Source organism: Cataglyphis hispanica, chromosome 5, assembly GCF_021464435.1.
Source record: "Cataglyphis hispanica isolate Lineage 1 chromosome 5, ULB_Chis1_1.0, whole genome shotgun sequence".
Classification (NCBI taxonomy): Eukaryota; Metazoa; Arthropoda; class Insecta; order Hymenoptera; family Formicidae; genus Cataglyphis; species Cataglyphis hispanica.
The window spans coordinates 3,446,698-3,463,025 of NC_065958.1; the positions used below are offsets into that span (position 1 = coordinate 3,446,698).

The window sequence follows — 16,328 nt, forward strand, 5'->3', positions numbered from 1 at the left end:
CCGTGCTAGGATCTTCTTTTTGAGACGAAGAAGATTCTATTTCCTGTGATAAAAATTCGCGTTAGATATAAATATGTATATTATAAATTAATTGTCTTTCTGTGTGTAATTATATTGTGATATAAAATTATATTGTGATACAAAAAATAATGAATTATGTGGATGTTTTTTTATGCTTGAATCAATTTTTGCTTTTGATATCATAATTTAATAAAGAGCAGAAAGAGAGAAAAAGAGAAATTCTTTAATAAAACCCCTTTAATAAAACCTCTTTAATAAAATTCTCAACACCCCATCTTAATAATTTATTCTTTAATAAAAATTTATAATATTTTAAATATTTTTATTGATATTCTTACAGTATTTTCTGCAGCATAGTTTTTATGATTTCTAATGAATTTTTCTTGTTGTAGATCAATACTATCGTTCATCTTGTTATCTGTTACATTGTGAATCATCTTTTTTGGAGAAGTATCATGCAAAGTTGTTACATTCTTCTTTTCGCATATCTCATCGATTATCTTAATCTGCCTATCGCTATAAGTATTGATATTTTCATCTTTATTTCATAAATATTTTATAATATCACTATCATGTACTTTTTACTTCGTATGATTACATAAACATTTTAAAACCAAATTTATCCGAAATTTGCGGTACGTTCATAATTCATTATATAACATTTGAACTGCGTATAATTAAAAACATATTCTAAAATCTTATAAATTTTCATATATAAGAACGTAAATATTGTTAATAAAGAATATACGTGCTATCAAATTGCCTATTTGATCGTTTGCACTTCTCGTGAATCATATATCGGTTAAGCAATATTTTGATATATAAATACAAGGGGTCAAGTCTGCGATTTGACAATACATGTCTTTCTTATTAATAAATAAAATATTTCTTATTAATAAATAAAATGTTTCTCGATGATTGATGAGCCGGAATACATAATTTCATAAAATTCTAGTTATTAACGTTTTTAACTAGTGCATTCAATCAGATATGCAAACATACATGACTGACCTTGTCGTTGCACCAGATTCTGACCATGTATCCTTGAAAGTTACATTTTGATGATGACGATGATTGCGTCGTGAGTGACGTTCGTGTTTCTCTTCGGAGTTGGGTTTTGTATAAGATTTCTTCTTTTCGCATTTGCTAGGAGAGGAAGATTTTATATTTATTAGGACTTTAAAATATTCATATTTGTAGCTTATTGATATTTATATAATAAAGCTGTTTTCGATACAGGTGCATATATCGTTCTTTTATAAACCGATTTTATAAATAAAATATCCATATAGCACAGAAGTGATCTATACAAAAATATAACTGACCTCACTGATTTATAATTACTGTCACCAAAATCTATTTTGTTGATGTGTCTCTGTCCATGATTTTTTGTATTTTCTTTGCATTTATTTCGATATAACTCTTGTATTCTTGGCTCTTTATCTTCATCTTGCTCTATTGCTTTTATTTTTTCATATTCACTTTTAGTCACAATTAAGGCATATTTCAATCCATTTGCAACAATATCTATCAAAGAGCAACATGCTTTCCGAGCATCTAAAAAATCATGTTTACTCTTTTAGATAAAATATATAATATAATATGTAAAATATAAATATATAAAACATAATACATAAATATATAATGCAATATATAAATATATAAAATTTATGTTTTCTAAATATAAATCTTTAGGCAAAGCTGCGTGAAAATTCAACATAATTGTTTTATTCTTTTTTTCAAATTTAGTAAAGAAAAAAATAACAAACAAAAATAATTCCTAAATTTCTAAAGTTTGTTATAAAAACATTTTGTCTCTTTGATTACACAATAAAATATATTATAATATATTATAATATATTATAATATATTATATATTATAATATATTATAATATATATTATAAGTATTTAAAGAAAGAGAGAGAAAAAGGAAGAGAATTTTGCTATTATTAAAAAGTAAATAAAAATGTCTAAAATTTTAGTGAGGAGAGATTTAGATTCGATTTAGATTTAGATTTAGATTTAGATTAGGAGAGATAAGATTAGATAATATTTTTGTAATGTGATATTACGTAAGTTCTAAATTATATTCGAAAGTTAATCAAAGTTTATAAGCGACTCATAAAAGCTTTCTTTCTCTCTCCTTTCACTCGATTTTTTTCTCTTTATTACTTACACATACGTGACTTGGGCACATAATACAAAAGAACGCTACACAACATTAACACGATTAATGAGAGACGCTTCAAATAAGTGATCCACTCAAGTACGTTGAATTTCTCATCAAAATAACCTGACGAGTAAAGGAGGAAGTCATTTGGACGACGAGAGAATATTACTTTCTCTTACCGTATCCATAAGATTTGGTAGACACGCATTGCATAGCAAGCGCGACGATAAACACTACGAATTTCATGGTCCACGGAAGATGTAATTTTTTTAAGTATTATTTTCCATGTTCCAATCTCTCTCATTAATTTTACGGTATTCCAGGAAAAGAAAAAAAGAAAGAGGATTTTGAGTGACACATATGCGTTCTGAAGCGATGTCCGATCACGACGTAAGAGACAGTTTCATTTCGTTTTGAGCATTGATATCAAGCTAATTATGCCTTAATTTTACTCGGTAACCATAACGACTAATATGACAATAAGATAATTACATGTGATAATTATTTCTATGGAATTTTTGCTTTTTAATTATACTAACATGTCGCGTAAAAAGAATTGTGACAGTGTAAGATTTTACATCTTAATTTTTTATTACGCTTTGAGAATTTTACAATATAATACAAAGGAAACATGTCATAAGTATCGACTTTTCACTACAATCTAACAAGGATGGGTGGGTGGATAACACACACACGTAAACGTACGAGAAAATTATTTCGTACGAATCAGCGCGATAGGTTGAAAGCACAGCGTGCGTAAGCGGGGACTCGCACTACTCACTAAATAGTGCCTCTATAAAGCAACGTCGCTTCATAACTTTCGTAACTATCCGAAGATTAAAATCTCCACAGAATTCGATCAAATAAGAAGCGACATATCGAGCTATCTTACAATAAGTGAGAACACAATTTAAAAATATATTATTATCTTTTACGAAATACTGTTTAATTCGGTATACATAAATTCTAAATAAAATACGACAAACCGATAAGGACATTCGTTAAGTACTCATCCTTGTCGATTAGTCCAGAAAGACTGTCCAACGAGTCCATAGAGTCGCCTGTCAATTTAATAGCAAAAAGAAAATACTGTATGCTCATTCGAGCAACGAATTCTATCGCCACGAAGAGTCGATCTCGCGAGTTTTATAAGTCTTAAGACTACGATATAATTCTTATCGATAATCATCTAGCAACTTTTGCTAAACATAGACTGCTCTATTAATATTGGGGACAGATGCCAGTGTTTGCTGGATTAAGTGAATTCATGCATAACAACGTATGCTAATGTAAATAATGCAATATTATATAATAAAATAAAACGGAGTAATAATGATAAAATAATTAATAATAATAATAATAATAATAATAATAGTAATGTGTGAATCACATACGCGCATACACGTAACCATTGGCGAAAAAAGTGATATTATCTTATTTGTATGAAGATAACCTTGTGATATGTATTTTCGCTCATTTGGCACCTCGTAAAGAATACTCGAGGGCAAGAGATTGGACTGTCATGAATTACTTCATCCACAAATGATTCATTATTCAATAAATTTGTGCAATCTATCTCATCTTGACGCAACCAACAATATTACGTTGAATAATATTCACGTATACACCAAACATTTGTCGTTTTTTTACGTGCTCAACCGGTGCGCGTACACGCGTACAACATACGAATAAACGACTTTATACAATGGCAGATAAATTGATGAGCGGAACAAGGACGATGATAACGATGAATTGCTCTATCGAACCTATAAGTTGAAGTCTTGACGCTTTATTTGAAACTAATATCTTTCGATTTGTAATTTTATCAAAATCACCGATCAAGCTAAGACACTCTCAAAATATATCATTCAAAGACGCATCATTAGACTTTCTTAAAAGGAACACAGTTGATTATCAAAAATTATTGTCGCCAAAGAGTTTAAAAAAGTGATTATTGATCTAAAACACATGATCGACTTCAAGGTTTGATGGTTCGCAAGAGGAATAATCGAATCATTATAACGAAGATGCGGAAGATCTTATTCTTACGCAAAATGTTTCGCCTTCATTTTGTTGACAGCATTCGTAAGGTGGATCATCTCGGTGTTGAGTTGAGAAATCAGACCCTCCAGTCTATCAACGCTATCGAGGACTTCGACGCGTTGCGTATGCGGATTGTATCTCACCTCGAACGGCCGACTCATGGTAGCCACCTGCGAGAAAAACCAAGACTCGTGACTAAGCTCGTTTACTCAAATAAGAAATTACAGTCTAATTACTTCCTTCTTGTACAATAAACAATTATAAAAAAATTAAAGATATTAAACATCAAGAATATTGAAAAGAATCCAAAAAAGAAAAATTATTTAAAAAAATTATTTTGAATTCTTCAGTTAATTGGTTTTGTTATTTTCAAGCTTTCTACTAATATATAGTAATAAAATTAGAACAAGTTTTAAAAAATTGCAAAAAGTAGATTAAAAATTATTCTATGAGTAATACTAAGCAAGCAATCATTTGAATGCATGACGGAAATAATTAACGCGCTTACCCAGCGACGGAATTTCTCCTTGGCATCTTCGAAGCTTTCAGCTACGTAATAGATCGGTTGATATTCCTGATCTTGATACTTTTGAAGAGCGGTAGTTGACGGATCAAAAGATCGATGCTCACATTTATCGCTCAACGCGTGCAGGAGTTCGCCATAGGCCGACAACAAACCAGCACCATAAGCTTTGATTTCGGTACCTTCCTTACAGAGACCGAACTCGATCGTGAACCAATAGATAGTCGACAATTTTTCGATTTCCTCGTCCGAAGCACCGAGGGACGCCAGACCGATCTCTTGCGAAAATTGAGCAAAACTAGGATCGGCCAGAAGCGGCATATGACCCAAGAGCTCATGGATGCAGTCTCTGTAAATAATAACAAAACGAACCTTGAAGATTACGTCACGTGCTCAAATCGAAATCTGACATTCCGCGTTTAAATTTATCACCTATGTTCATTTTAAAATTCTTGATATACAATTTATTGCAATAACAATAATGCTTAATTTAGCTGTCAGATTTTAACTAAATCATTGAATAAGTTGGGCGTGCTAAAGCCAATTAAAATGCATCGCTAGATAAATGGCGCGAATTAAATTGATACTCCAGGGAGCCATTCTATTCTTACAATCTGCAGAGCTATCGGCAGTCCCTGAAAATCAAACTGTAACGCGACTCGCTACGCGGAGGAACGATTTCGTAACTGCGAAACTGAGTTATCAACGCCATCGCGTCGTTAAAAGCCAATTAGAGTTCCATTACGAGCTTAGAGAGGCGCGGTAATTCTATTATCATCGTTCTCTGTGTACCGGGTGCAGGCTCCCGTCATAACGCAATATCGATTGCCTTGTAATTTGACACGAAGGGGCAGTCGCGACATGGACTTAGAGCGACCTTTATCATGTATGATTTTTAAGATGCGTTGCAGCTTTGTTTCCTCGCGACTATAACATTTTATCAAGTCTCATTTATCAATATATCCTGTGCAATATTCTTTTTGTGCTTTGTATAACACACCATAAAAATTTATAAGATAATTTCTAAAATAGTACGTGTGCATAATATGTTCGAATACAATCATCTCTTGAATGAATAATATAATTACATACATAATTTTTAGACAGTTTTTGACAGAAAGCTATGCTAGCAAAAGTAAAAAATAAAAAGTTTTAAAAAACTTACGGTTCGGGAGTGTGATACGGGCTATTAATATGACGGATGTATTGGGTACTCTGGAATACCCTAAAGGCAAGGCTGGACAAGAAATCGCGCGCTGTCAAAAGACCGGCGGCCGGTCGAAGAGTGAATCCCGTGCTTCTCTTGAGGAAATCGCTGACCTCCTGCAGCTGCGGTATACGATGAGGTTCAAAGATCCTTTCCTCCTGCAATTTCTTGAAAACCCTCTGGTACTCTACGCATGCATGCTTCGGCACTAGATCCAGCACGGTGATAAAAACGCGCGACCAAGTTTCGTTCTCCGTCTCGGTGTAAGGAATGCTGGGTATCGGATCGCCGTACTTGTAAGCAAAAGCAATTTCGGCAATGACCTTGCGACGTGCGCGATACTCCTTGTCGGCGAAACCCGGGTGACTCATGTCGAGATCCGGTTCGTACTTGGTCATTAAATGATTGCAATTGTCAAGGTCGGAAGCGTGACGGGGAAACCAGGGATCTTTGATGCTGACGGAATTGTCGGCAAGCAGAGTCACGCCGTCCAAGGCCGAGCTTTGTCGCAGATTTCTAATCAGCTGGAGCAGACTTTGTCTAGTCATGTCAACCTTGACCAAGACTTCGAACTGCAGACCCTCTTTTTTCGAAGGCCGCGATTCAACATGCGTGATAACGCCCTTGAAATTTTCGATTGTTTTCAAAATCCTGCCCAAAGAAGCAATGCCCTCTCGCAGTCTTAATACCAAGGCTGCTTTCTGCACGTTATGCTCACTCTCCGGAGACTCCGCTATGGTCTTCGCAAGTACAATTTCCTCCTCGGTTAATCCGGAATCTGCAGAAAATCAGTTTAGTTACGTTTGATGATTTCATTAAAAGAAATTTTTTTTTTTAAATTAACTATTCTTTAAAAATGGCTCTGGAAAACAAATAAAAGAGGTAAAAATAAAATGACAGTGAGAGCCTAGCGTAGTAGTACGGGCGCAAAATAATTTTTTTATTGTATAAAAAATTAATTAAATTAACATATTGATGTGCAGAGCGAACGTTTCGGCCCTTTTTTGGCTTTCTTCAGCGCAATAATTTTAGATTTGATTTAAGCTACCCGAAAGAAAATAGTAAAATATAGTTAATAGTTAATTTATTAGCGGAGTGTAATTGTCAAAAATAGATCGACTAAATAGATGGATTAAACGGTAAATATTAAAATAATAGCTGATAGTTACTAAAAATAAAATGCACACAATTTTTTGTTGTTGTGATCGTCAAGAAAGGAGATGTCATTCTAGTCGTCAAAAGTATAAATTATCGTAAAATGTGATGCATAAAATAAATAAAAAAAAAGAAAAAAATAAATAAATAACTAAGATCATTGAAAACCGTAAAATCGATGTGGTCTGATACATAATAGTTTGAAAGTAGTGTAGAGATAAAATGAAATAATAAATTGAAATGTCTGAATAAGTAAAATAAAATATATGTTATCAAAGATCTTCGAAACATAATATCGGTATAGTCGGATATGTAAAATAGTAAAATATGGTGTGTAAAAAATAATAAAAAGTATGAAATAAATAAATACAATAAATAAATACAATAATTAAATATGGAATAAGAACTACTAAATAAATATAAGTTAAACAAGTCGGTCAAATAAAGTAAAAATATAAAAAATAAATACACAAATAAAAAATCAGTCAGTAACAATTGTGTTAAGGAATGCACAACTCAGATTTTATAAAGTTTCTCGATTACAGTAAAATATGTTTCGGGGACCTTTAGTATTCGTCCGCAGGTTCAAACTATTCTTCTGTCTTTTAATATGTAAAAGCTCAGAGATTAGCCTTTTGTGTAAGTGTGGTTCTCTATCTCAACATTGTTCCAATCAAAATCATGGTTATGAATGACTCTATGGTCTTTTATGATGGAGTAACTACTCGTGTTTCTTCGGATATGGTTTCTGTGTCCCGAGATTCTAATAATTAGCTGTCTCTTTGTTTGTCCCACATACGACGCATCACAATCACAACAATTAATTTTATAAACTACATTATTTTGAGAAGAATGTGAGCAAACGTCCTTATAAACTTTAATAAATTTATTTAATTTATTTAGACTGCGATATGATAACTTTACATTTAAATCTCGAGTAATGTTTTTAAACTGTTCAGATATTGTAAGAATATACGGTATTGTAAAAAAAATTTTTTTTCCGGATCAACTGTCAGTTTTATATTATCAAATTCAAATTTCTTCTTATGGAAGAGAAAATATTTTAAACTCATCATCTTTCTAAATTTTTTTCAAGATTCTCACACTAAGTGACATCGTTTTAATATGAAGGAACGTGGGCATTTTACACGATACATAAAATAAAAAAGTGCTCGTCGCGTAAATTCAACCATAAAACGAGAACGATTCTTTCGGGCATAACTTCTCGCGAATACCCTAAGTGATTTCCGCGAACGGTGATAATCGGGCAATTCAAAGTCCATTTCCTCATAGCGCCTTATCGTCGCGTCAGAAACGGCATCGTCTCTACTTGGCCGCGGGGGTGGTGAAAAAGTGGCAAAGTAGCCTTCATTGTCGCGGGCGCGGACGTGCCAGCGAGATGGAAGGCAACGCGAAAAGGAATAACCGTGTTACACATTTTTACGCGGGCTCACTTGCGAGATCTCGAGAAAGGCTCTGCCCCAGTAATACGATTCTAAATGCACAAAGCGACTTCAGAAGGCGTGGGCGACTTGGAAAGAGATGGAAAGAGCTCGCGTAATTTACCCCAAGTGTCGGCCGAGCACTCATCTCGTATGCTTTCGACAATAGCGACCGTTTCACCCTCCATTTACCGTCGTCCTATCCTATCCACATCATGCGCTTATTTTTTTCACTTATTTCTTGTTTCACTTATATAATAGCATAGCGTGATATATTTCACGAAAACTAGAAGTGACCGATAACGAGCAAAGGAAACTATCAAAAAACGCACTTACCATTATCGTCATCATCATCAGGCTTTCCATCGCTATCCGAAGCCTCTGCTTTCGCTTCTAAAAATTATAAGTGAATTCGTGCTCATGCCATATGCAACATTTATGAGAAAAGTCGTATTATCTTGGATACACTTGGCGGCAAATGCATTTGATTCAATTTTATATTGTTATATAAGTATATTTCATAAATATACGCGAGTCACATTAGATAAAATTGTCGTATGTTAATACAATCATGTGTTATATAAATGTATCTCACGCTCCAGTTATCCAAAGATCGTAATTTATGTGCAACAACTATGTACAAACCTTCCTTCTTTGCTGCACAAATTAACGACTCTACTTGTTCGTCGTCACTTGATGAAGCATCAACATAATGCTCTTCTTGTCCCTGTTGCTCCTGAGTACAAGTGATTGTCTGATCGGCATTCGTGTCTGTCCAATCGAACAAAGAAACATGTCATGCAACATCGATATACACACATGTATCTTCGCAATATTTTTATACAATAAAATGTCATGCCGATAAAATTTCATATTACTTATGTATAGAAAATATTAACACATATTAAATATTAAACATGCACATATCTCTATTACAAGCACATACACTTGCATAAATACAATAACTTTTAGATAATAAATCAAACACGCGTGTACATCCGACACTGTGCAAAGGTAAAATATTTGTTATCTATTTTTTATACATATTTTTCTGTTTTTTTCTCAAACAAATATATTGATAATAAAAATATATATAACTTTTTAAAAAATTATCATGCTAAAAAAATATATAGGACTCACCATTTGCTCGTTGTCGAGCTTCCTCGAGTACACTTTGCTTCGTCTGCTTGACGACCAACGTCTCAAAGCGGGCATCGTCTACAAGAGAACGTCTTCGCGCTGGATATCCATTCTAGAAATATAAATAAAGAGAGTGCAATTTATATAAAACTGTTGTAAGAGTGCGTCAGTAATAGTATCAATAATGTTTCTATATATTATTTTTATACAACCAAGTTCTAGAATTTTATTTATATAGAATTATTTTTATTCTGTTGCAATTTACTATTCACGTACAAGCAATTACAGATTTGACTTAGAACTTTAAAGGGCGGATGTCCTCTTGCCTTAACTAGCTAGGTTTTGCTTTCCGCGGTCTATTCATGGCTACCTTTGACATGAAACGGCTCGGAAATCTTGCTTGTCAGCTCGATCGGGCGTTACTTAAATCGGATAAGGAGCAAAAGACACGGAAATAAATTTTCGCGACATCCGACCTGCTGTTGAAGGATCGGAAATGAATTAATTCCGGCAGAAGACGGATACAAAGGAGTTTGATCATCTCTCAGTCTTTAAAAATAGATAACATAAAGAAAAAAAAATTTTTTTTTTTTTTCATCAAAAGTGAATATATTTTATATATAATGGAATGAAAAAATTTTAAATATTAATACATCTTTGATACATAAAAGTGGAATCTTTTTATTTGAAATATTGGCATTATTTCAAGATTTTATTTATCGGAATAAAAAAAAATGATAAATAAAAAAACCGTGAAATAAAAGTGCTCTAAAAAACAAAGATATTCTCATCTTGGCAAAAACGAAAGCGAAGCATGTGCTACCAATCATTCAAATTCCTGGCTGTCGCGTATCCAACGTCGCATCAGGGGCCTAGTTGCATTTTCCAACAGTCGTTGGTTGGCACAGTTTAGAATAAGCGTTTAGCAATCCCTTAACAACGCACTTGAGTCGTGAAGTGGGCCAAGTACTTCAATGGAATGGATGAACGATGACTATGTCGGGAAATTGCGACATGAGAAGATAACACCGGAGGAACGGCGAATGCGTGACAAATCTCATCTCAATGAGACGATAAAGATTGAAATTAATTAATTCCTGTCGTAAAGCTTGTGTTAAGTTATCAGCCATTCAGCGTGAATTGCCTTTGTTGTGCATGAAAATGACGAATATACGCAAATATTTGTCGATTAGCCGGTTGAGGTGACGATAATCCATTTGCGGGGATAAAAGATGGAAACTCGACGCGCGACGACAACTCGACGACGCGAATGTTCAATCGAGCAAACGACAGGTACCGTAGGAATGTTGTTTTCGACCTTGTAGAATCGCACGATCATACGGCAGAAGATGCAAAAGAAACTGACCTCGAATCAACAAGTCGAGTAATTATCCGCTACACGATGATAAAATCGTATTCAAAAACGAACAGGATTTTTTTTTCTTTATCTTTCTCTTTCGTTCTCAGCGCTTTTTCTAATATCTAATTAACCCTTCGTTAAAAAAAAAGTTTAATATGCATGTATAATATTTTAATTAAAACATGTCAAGTTTGATTTTACTGTTAGACATAAGTATATGGTTACTGTAATTGACATTGATAAATTAAACCTGCTTACTCTAAATTGACAATTTAAATTGACATTTGAATATCTATAAGAGCGCAGTTACATGCAACGGGTGGCTTTTTGATTATTTTCCATTAAAAGTTTTGGTCTATTCTATTTGTTTATTATGTAAATAAACGTCTATATAATGTTTATAACGTAGCAAATATTAAACAATTATAATGTTAATACGATACGTCTTGTATTGATTCAACATTAGAATTACATTTGCATAATTCAACTCGTTAATGCTAAATTAATAATAGCAAATAGCAGCGCAACAAGTTTGAGAAACAATTAAAAGCGGAAATAATTAAGAACGAATAGAAAAGCGCGTATCCTGTATGTTAAAATGTCGGAAATGATCTAAGTATCAATTCGAAAGAGAAGCTCGTAAAACCACGGCCGAGATACATAATGCGTTACGCATGTCAAAAATTCCACCAATTATATAATTCTTCTCACTTCGGCAGAGAGAAAGAGAAAAAGAAAAAGAGACAGATCATGCGCGATGATTTGCTTGAAACAGCTGGCATTTAAGTAAAGCAATTAACATAACGGACACGCATATATAGAGGCACACGCACGCGAGTCGCATGTGCCAAAGAAAAATCGTGAATGCAATAAGCATCCGCAATGCGTATGCAGCGTACCTCCGAAGGCGAATAACGAGTGCACCGTTCAGGGACTCCTTAGCGTCTCTCGTTCTCTTTCTCTCTTTCTCTCTCTTTTGCTCGTGAGCGGCCTGCTTTATATACACAATCACTCCGCTCTATCATATTTATAACATATTCATAATTATCATGTGTAAGACTCAAGGCCGAAGATCGGTTTTGCAACGGTAGTAGCAACAGTAGTCTTAATATCGAGAGAGTGCTACGCTCATTATAGATTCACGGAATAAATCCGAAATAATTCTGTCACAAATTCGCGAATTAATCTAATAGATTCTTTTATAAGCGGAATTTAAGCAAGCAATTGTACAGATGTATTGCAAGATGATTGGTTTATGTCTCGAGAAAAACTACTTGTGATAATCGATTATTTAGTATTATATCAGATCAGATCAGCTGTCAAAAATGTAGATAAAACATTTTCAAGTATAGTATAAATTAATTAATTTAAATTCAGGTGAATATAATAGTGGAATATGGTATGGTTCAGTGAACATAATAAAGATTTTTAGTTATCAAATTAAATGATTGAAATTAGTCAAATACCTGAAAAAGAAGTACAAAATAATATCCGCGTTGGCTTTGCAATAGGAAATTTATTCAAGGTTCACTTTTTACTCCGCATTATTATTTGCTTGATAATAAGTATCAATTTCTATTCATAAATGAGTCTAGATCTGATCCGGTATCTAGATCCGGCGTTCGCGTACGAGTTCTATTGGAATGACTCAGACGTCATGATCGTCATAGATAAAAGTTGAAGCTAAAACGGTATCCGAGACGAAGAGATACACTTAATCGTGTGAAAACGAATATCAAATTCACGCAACTATGTGCGTTTATATATTTCCAAGATTTACTGTTTAAAATATAGAAAGATATTGCTTGCCGGAATTGAAATCGCCAGATATTTCCGCAGATACTTTATTTGAAAAAAAATCTAAAAATAATTTTTAATTTTTTTTTTTTTTTTCAGAAAGTTTACAAGTTTTATTATGCACAATAGATAACACAATTTATTTAAGCTAAACCTTATTCTTAAAAATATCTATTATTTCAAAATACTAATCTATCTTTCTTTTAAATCCAAATTTCACTAATTAGTAAGTTATGCCTATCTACAAACTTTGGCTTCTAAAATATAAGGAGAAAGTATAAGATTGACTAAGTCATCAAAGTATTCTCGTATTTATACAGACGGATGAAAAGAATAAATTAAATGATGTTTAGACGAAGTCTCTTCAAGTTCGAAAAGAAAGCACTGATACTAAATTTGCATACAAATCTGTTTACCTCAATTTTTGAGTTACATTATATCCAGAATTATTAAATTCTTAAATTATTTACGGTAACGGTATTTGATACGCAGTACTTGGTAATATCATTGTGTTATATATGAATGAAAGAAACAATGTTTTGTGGACAAATTCTGGTTAACAGTCAAATTTACAAATAAACATCAGCAATTTGTAAGTTGTTTGCGCTAATGGGATTTTTACATCGAGAAATCTCGATAATTCTCTGGAAAGTTATAATCAGAAATGAAAGTGATGATTATAATGCGTCTTTGTCACTGTCATTAAAAAGAAAAATGCTCTATCGCGTGAGAAATGAGATATCGCGACCTTGTTAATTATGATCCTTACCCGATCTACAAAACTTTGTATCGTCGTTTATAGATACGCGAATGCAATGAAAAAAAAAAAATAAATTACCTCGTAAGAGTACCGATTATAAGTAGTCGGTCTTATTAGAAGCGAGCAGAAACTGAATCGGCCTTGCTATTGTGACATTTGGATAATCCATGTGCGTTAACCACACGCAATGGAAAGAGAAAAGGGAAACGCGGCAACCTCGAAAAAATATCGATTAAAATCCGTTATTGTGCGATTCTACGCTAAAATGTCGTTACGCAAAGGCGAGTCCTTGCGATCTGTAATTTGCAGGCTAGAAGTATATAAATATAGACGAACACGTGTACACTATTACAAGATGATTACAACCAATATTACTTACTCGAGAATATCTATGTAAAAACGATCGATAATTATATAGCTATTTGCAACTGTTAACTTCCAGAGAAAGAACTCATCATTAATAATTACACTCGAGAGAATAACAAACGTGCAAATATGATTTTACGCTGTTGTAAAAGATGTAAGCATTCGAGAGAGAAAGGGGTTGGTGTAAAAATGATTTTATGCGATGTGCGTAACACATGTTTGAACAAGAAGAAAGAACGATATTTGTCTTTCGACGGGTTTCAGACAACAGAAAAGTAAAATCCATGTCGAGAGACTCGCCGGTTTCTCCCGCGTGTCTTCTCGTAGTCAAAAACAGCTGATTTATGACTCGCTATTTCCTTATATATTTTCATGGGTATCATGTTTCTTTGACAGATTGAATTTTTAGTGCTTTTTGAATGCACCTTGATGATCTTGCATCAGCTGTCTTATGGTTCTCGAACTTATGTAAATTTATGCATACGAGACAAACTAGTCATTGAACGGAAGTCATCGCGATATCATTGTTGTGAGATTATTTCTTTCTTATTACAATTTTTTTTCATATAACTGAGATAAAACAAATCTCGATCCCTTTTACAAATAATTGCATTCTAAATTTAATTTATTAATCATTTAACATAAATTTAAATTAAAATCTTTATGTAATATTCATATGTTCTACGTAAATATTTTTTAAGCAGTTTTATTGTTTTTCTGAAGGTCTAAATTTTGCGAACTTGAAAATGTCAAGATTTTGTATAGGACCGATTTTAGATTACTTGAACTGTGGATTATCATGACAAATTCTTTAATTAAACCCATAAAAAGTGTGATCTCGGCAATTAAATACTCATCAATATTGCGGCAAGGTCATTAACATTACGTAAACGATAATAATGGAGCGTATGTACTTTCTCCGCACGCAAAGACTCTTCTCCATTTCGTCGGGCCTACGTGAGAATTTCACATAGCTTTAGTCACCGTTATTAAGATTGAGAAAGAGCCGAAATGACATACATGCATCTTCAAATAATTTTCTGACGCAATTTTTTTATACATTTCGAAATATACACATATATATATATATATATTGTTAAAAAAATCTAGAGAATATAAATATAAGAACAGACATTTATATCTCTCTATGTATAGAAATTGTATAATTCAGAACGCATGTAATCGAGAAAGGAACACTCACTTTTCTGTACTAAATGTAAATTTCATACTACATAATGAATCTATTGCATATATAATAAGATAAAGTTCTAACAATTACCCTCATTCGTTAAAATAGAATTTTAATAAGAATTCCCAAAATGAAAAACTGGGATGATATTTTTCGTAATCTTCACTTTTATACATAGATATCAATAATTTAAATGAATGGCTGAATTCCCGCGCTTTACCTATCAATGCATTCAATTGAACCTGTTGCTCTCGATATGTACATAAATGCAACAATGGAATAATTTTGACAGAAGTAAATATAAAAATTTCTCGCAAATAATTTGCAAATGTCAAATTCATCAAATATAATTTTTTTTTTTTAATTAAAATATATATAAGCAAAAATAAACACACACAAAGTATCTTATATTAAATATTTAATTAAATTAATGTTTTCTTAAACATTTTTGTATTTGCAGCATTAAATTAATTTTTTTGAATTATTTAATGCTATAAATAAATACAAAACTTGCAACATTTTTCTTCCGTTTTTTTCTTTAATTTTTTAATAATGTGTGAATTATTTTCGCCAAGTTAACACGTTATCAATACAAGATCAAAGCTTACCTCGATACTGTAAGATTTCTTGATGGCGAACATTTCACGGTTCTTCTGGGCGGCTGCGACTGCCATCATATCTTTCTTGACACTCGTCTTTCCTGACAGATTTCTCTGATAGCGATTAATATCGGTGATTTCTCAGCTAACAATCGATGACTTGAGCGTCTTTTAATCTCGACCTGATGACGCTCACTGATGCAAAAAAGGGTTGCGAGTGAGCTCTTCACTGCCACTCACGAGAAATTACACGAATGAATTCCTCAAGTTGATTTACGCCACGCGACTTTAATATCCCGATGGCAATGTCCAGCTGCGTCCTCTTCGGTCTCAAACCGTGTTCGGCTGTTACGGTTCGACTACAATACGACGAGGACAGTAGCGTGCGATAACAAGCCTCCTCTACTACTTAAGTCCGCTTTTAGACAGAGCGTACGAGCGAATGCGTTTACGGGGCGGATTGCCGTCGCATATAAACGTTGCCTCCCTTCACCGCCTGTTAATGCCGGGGTCAGGGGTGCCCCCACCCTATCGTCGTTTCGGGTGGTCCATCGG

At 33.3% G+C, this 16,328-nt stretch overlaps 2 protein-coding genes across 2 annotated transcripts; both read right to left on the reverse strand.

Moving 5' to 3' along the window:
• Positions 1-258: 258 nt before the first annotated feature.
• Positions 259-3,245, reverse strand: LOC126849566 (uncharacterized). Its single transcript, XM_050591513.1, has 5 exons — positions 3,179-3,245; positions 1,347-1,578; positions 1,033-1,167; positions 360-537; positions 259-270 (listed from the first exon to the last, which is right to left on the reverse strand). Exons 1-5 carry the CDS (start codon positions 3,243-3,245, stop codon positions 259-261), a joined length of 624 nt encoding a protein of 207 aa, XP_050447470.1.
• LOC126849680 (tyrosine 3-monooxygenase) lies at positions 2,760-16,215 on the reverse strand. Its single transcript, XM_050591763.1, has 7 exons — positions 15,783-16,215; positions 9,703-9,814; positions 9,208-9,333; positions 8,899-8,955; positions 5,924-6,743; positions 4,744-5,107; positions 2,760-4,405 (listed from the first exon to the last, which is right to left on the reverse strand). Exons 1-7 carry the CDS (start codon positions 15,849-15,851, stop codon positions 4,238-4,240), a joined length of 1,716 nt encoding a protein of 571 aa, XP_050447720.1. The 5' UTR covers positions 15,852-16,215; the 3' UTR covers positions 2,760-4,237.
• Between the last annotated feature and the right edge of the window lie 113 nt (positions 16,216-16,328).

Excerpts from the sequence above, each read along its gene's own strand:
- LOC126849680 (XM_050591763.1), bottom strand. The coding sequence starts at position 15,851 with ATGATGGCAGTCGCAGCCGCCCAGAAGAACCGTGAAATGTTCGCCATC. Across the intron at positions 9,334-9,702 it reads AGCTCGACAACGAGCAAATG|ACACGAATGCCGATCAGACA; the intron begins GTGAGTCCTATA and ends TCGATTGGACAG. Across the intron at positions 8,956-9,207 it reads TTGTGCAGCAAAGAAGGAAG|AAGCGAAAGCAGAGGCTTCG; the intron begins GTTTGTACATAG and ends TATAATTTTTAG.
- LOC126849566 (XM_050591513.1), bottom strand. The coding sequence starts at position 3,245 with ATGGACTCGTTGGACAGTCTTTCTGGACTAATCGACAAGGATGAGTAC. Across the intron at positions 1,579-3,178 it reads CTTAACGAATGTCCTTATCG|ATGCTCGGAAAGCATGTTGC; the intron begins GTTTGTCGTATT and ends ATGATTTTTTAG. Across the intron at positions 538-1,032 it reads GAATCTGGTGCAACGACAAG|CGATAGGCAGATTAAGATAA; the intron begins GTCAGTCATGTA and ends CAATACTTATAG.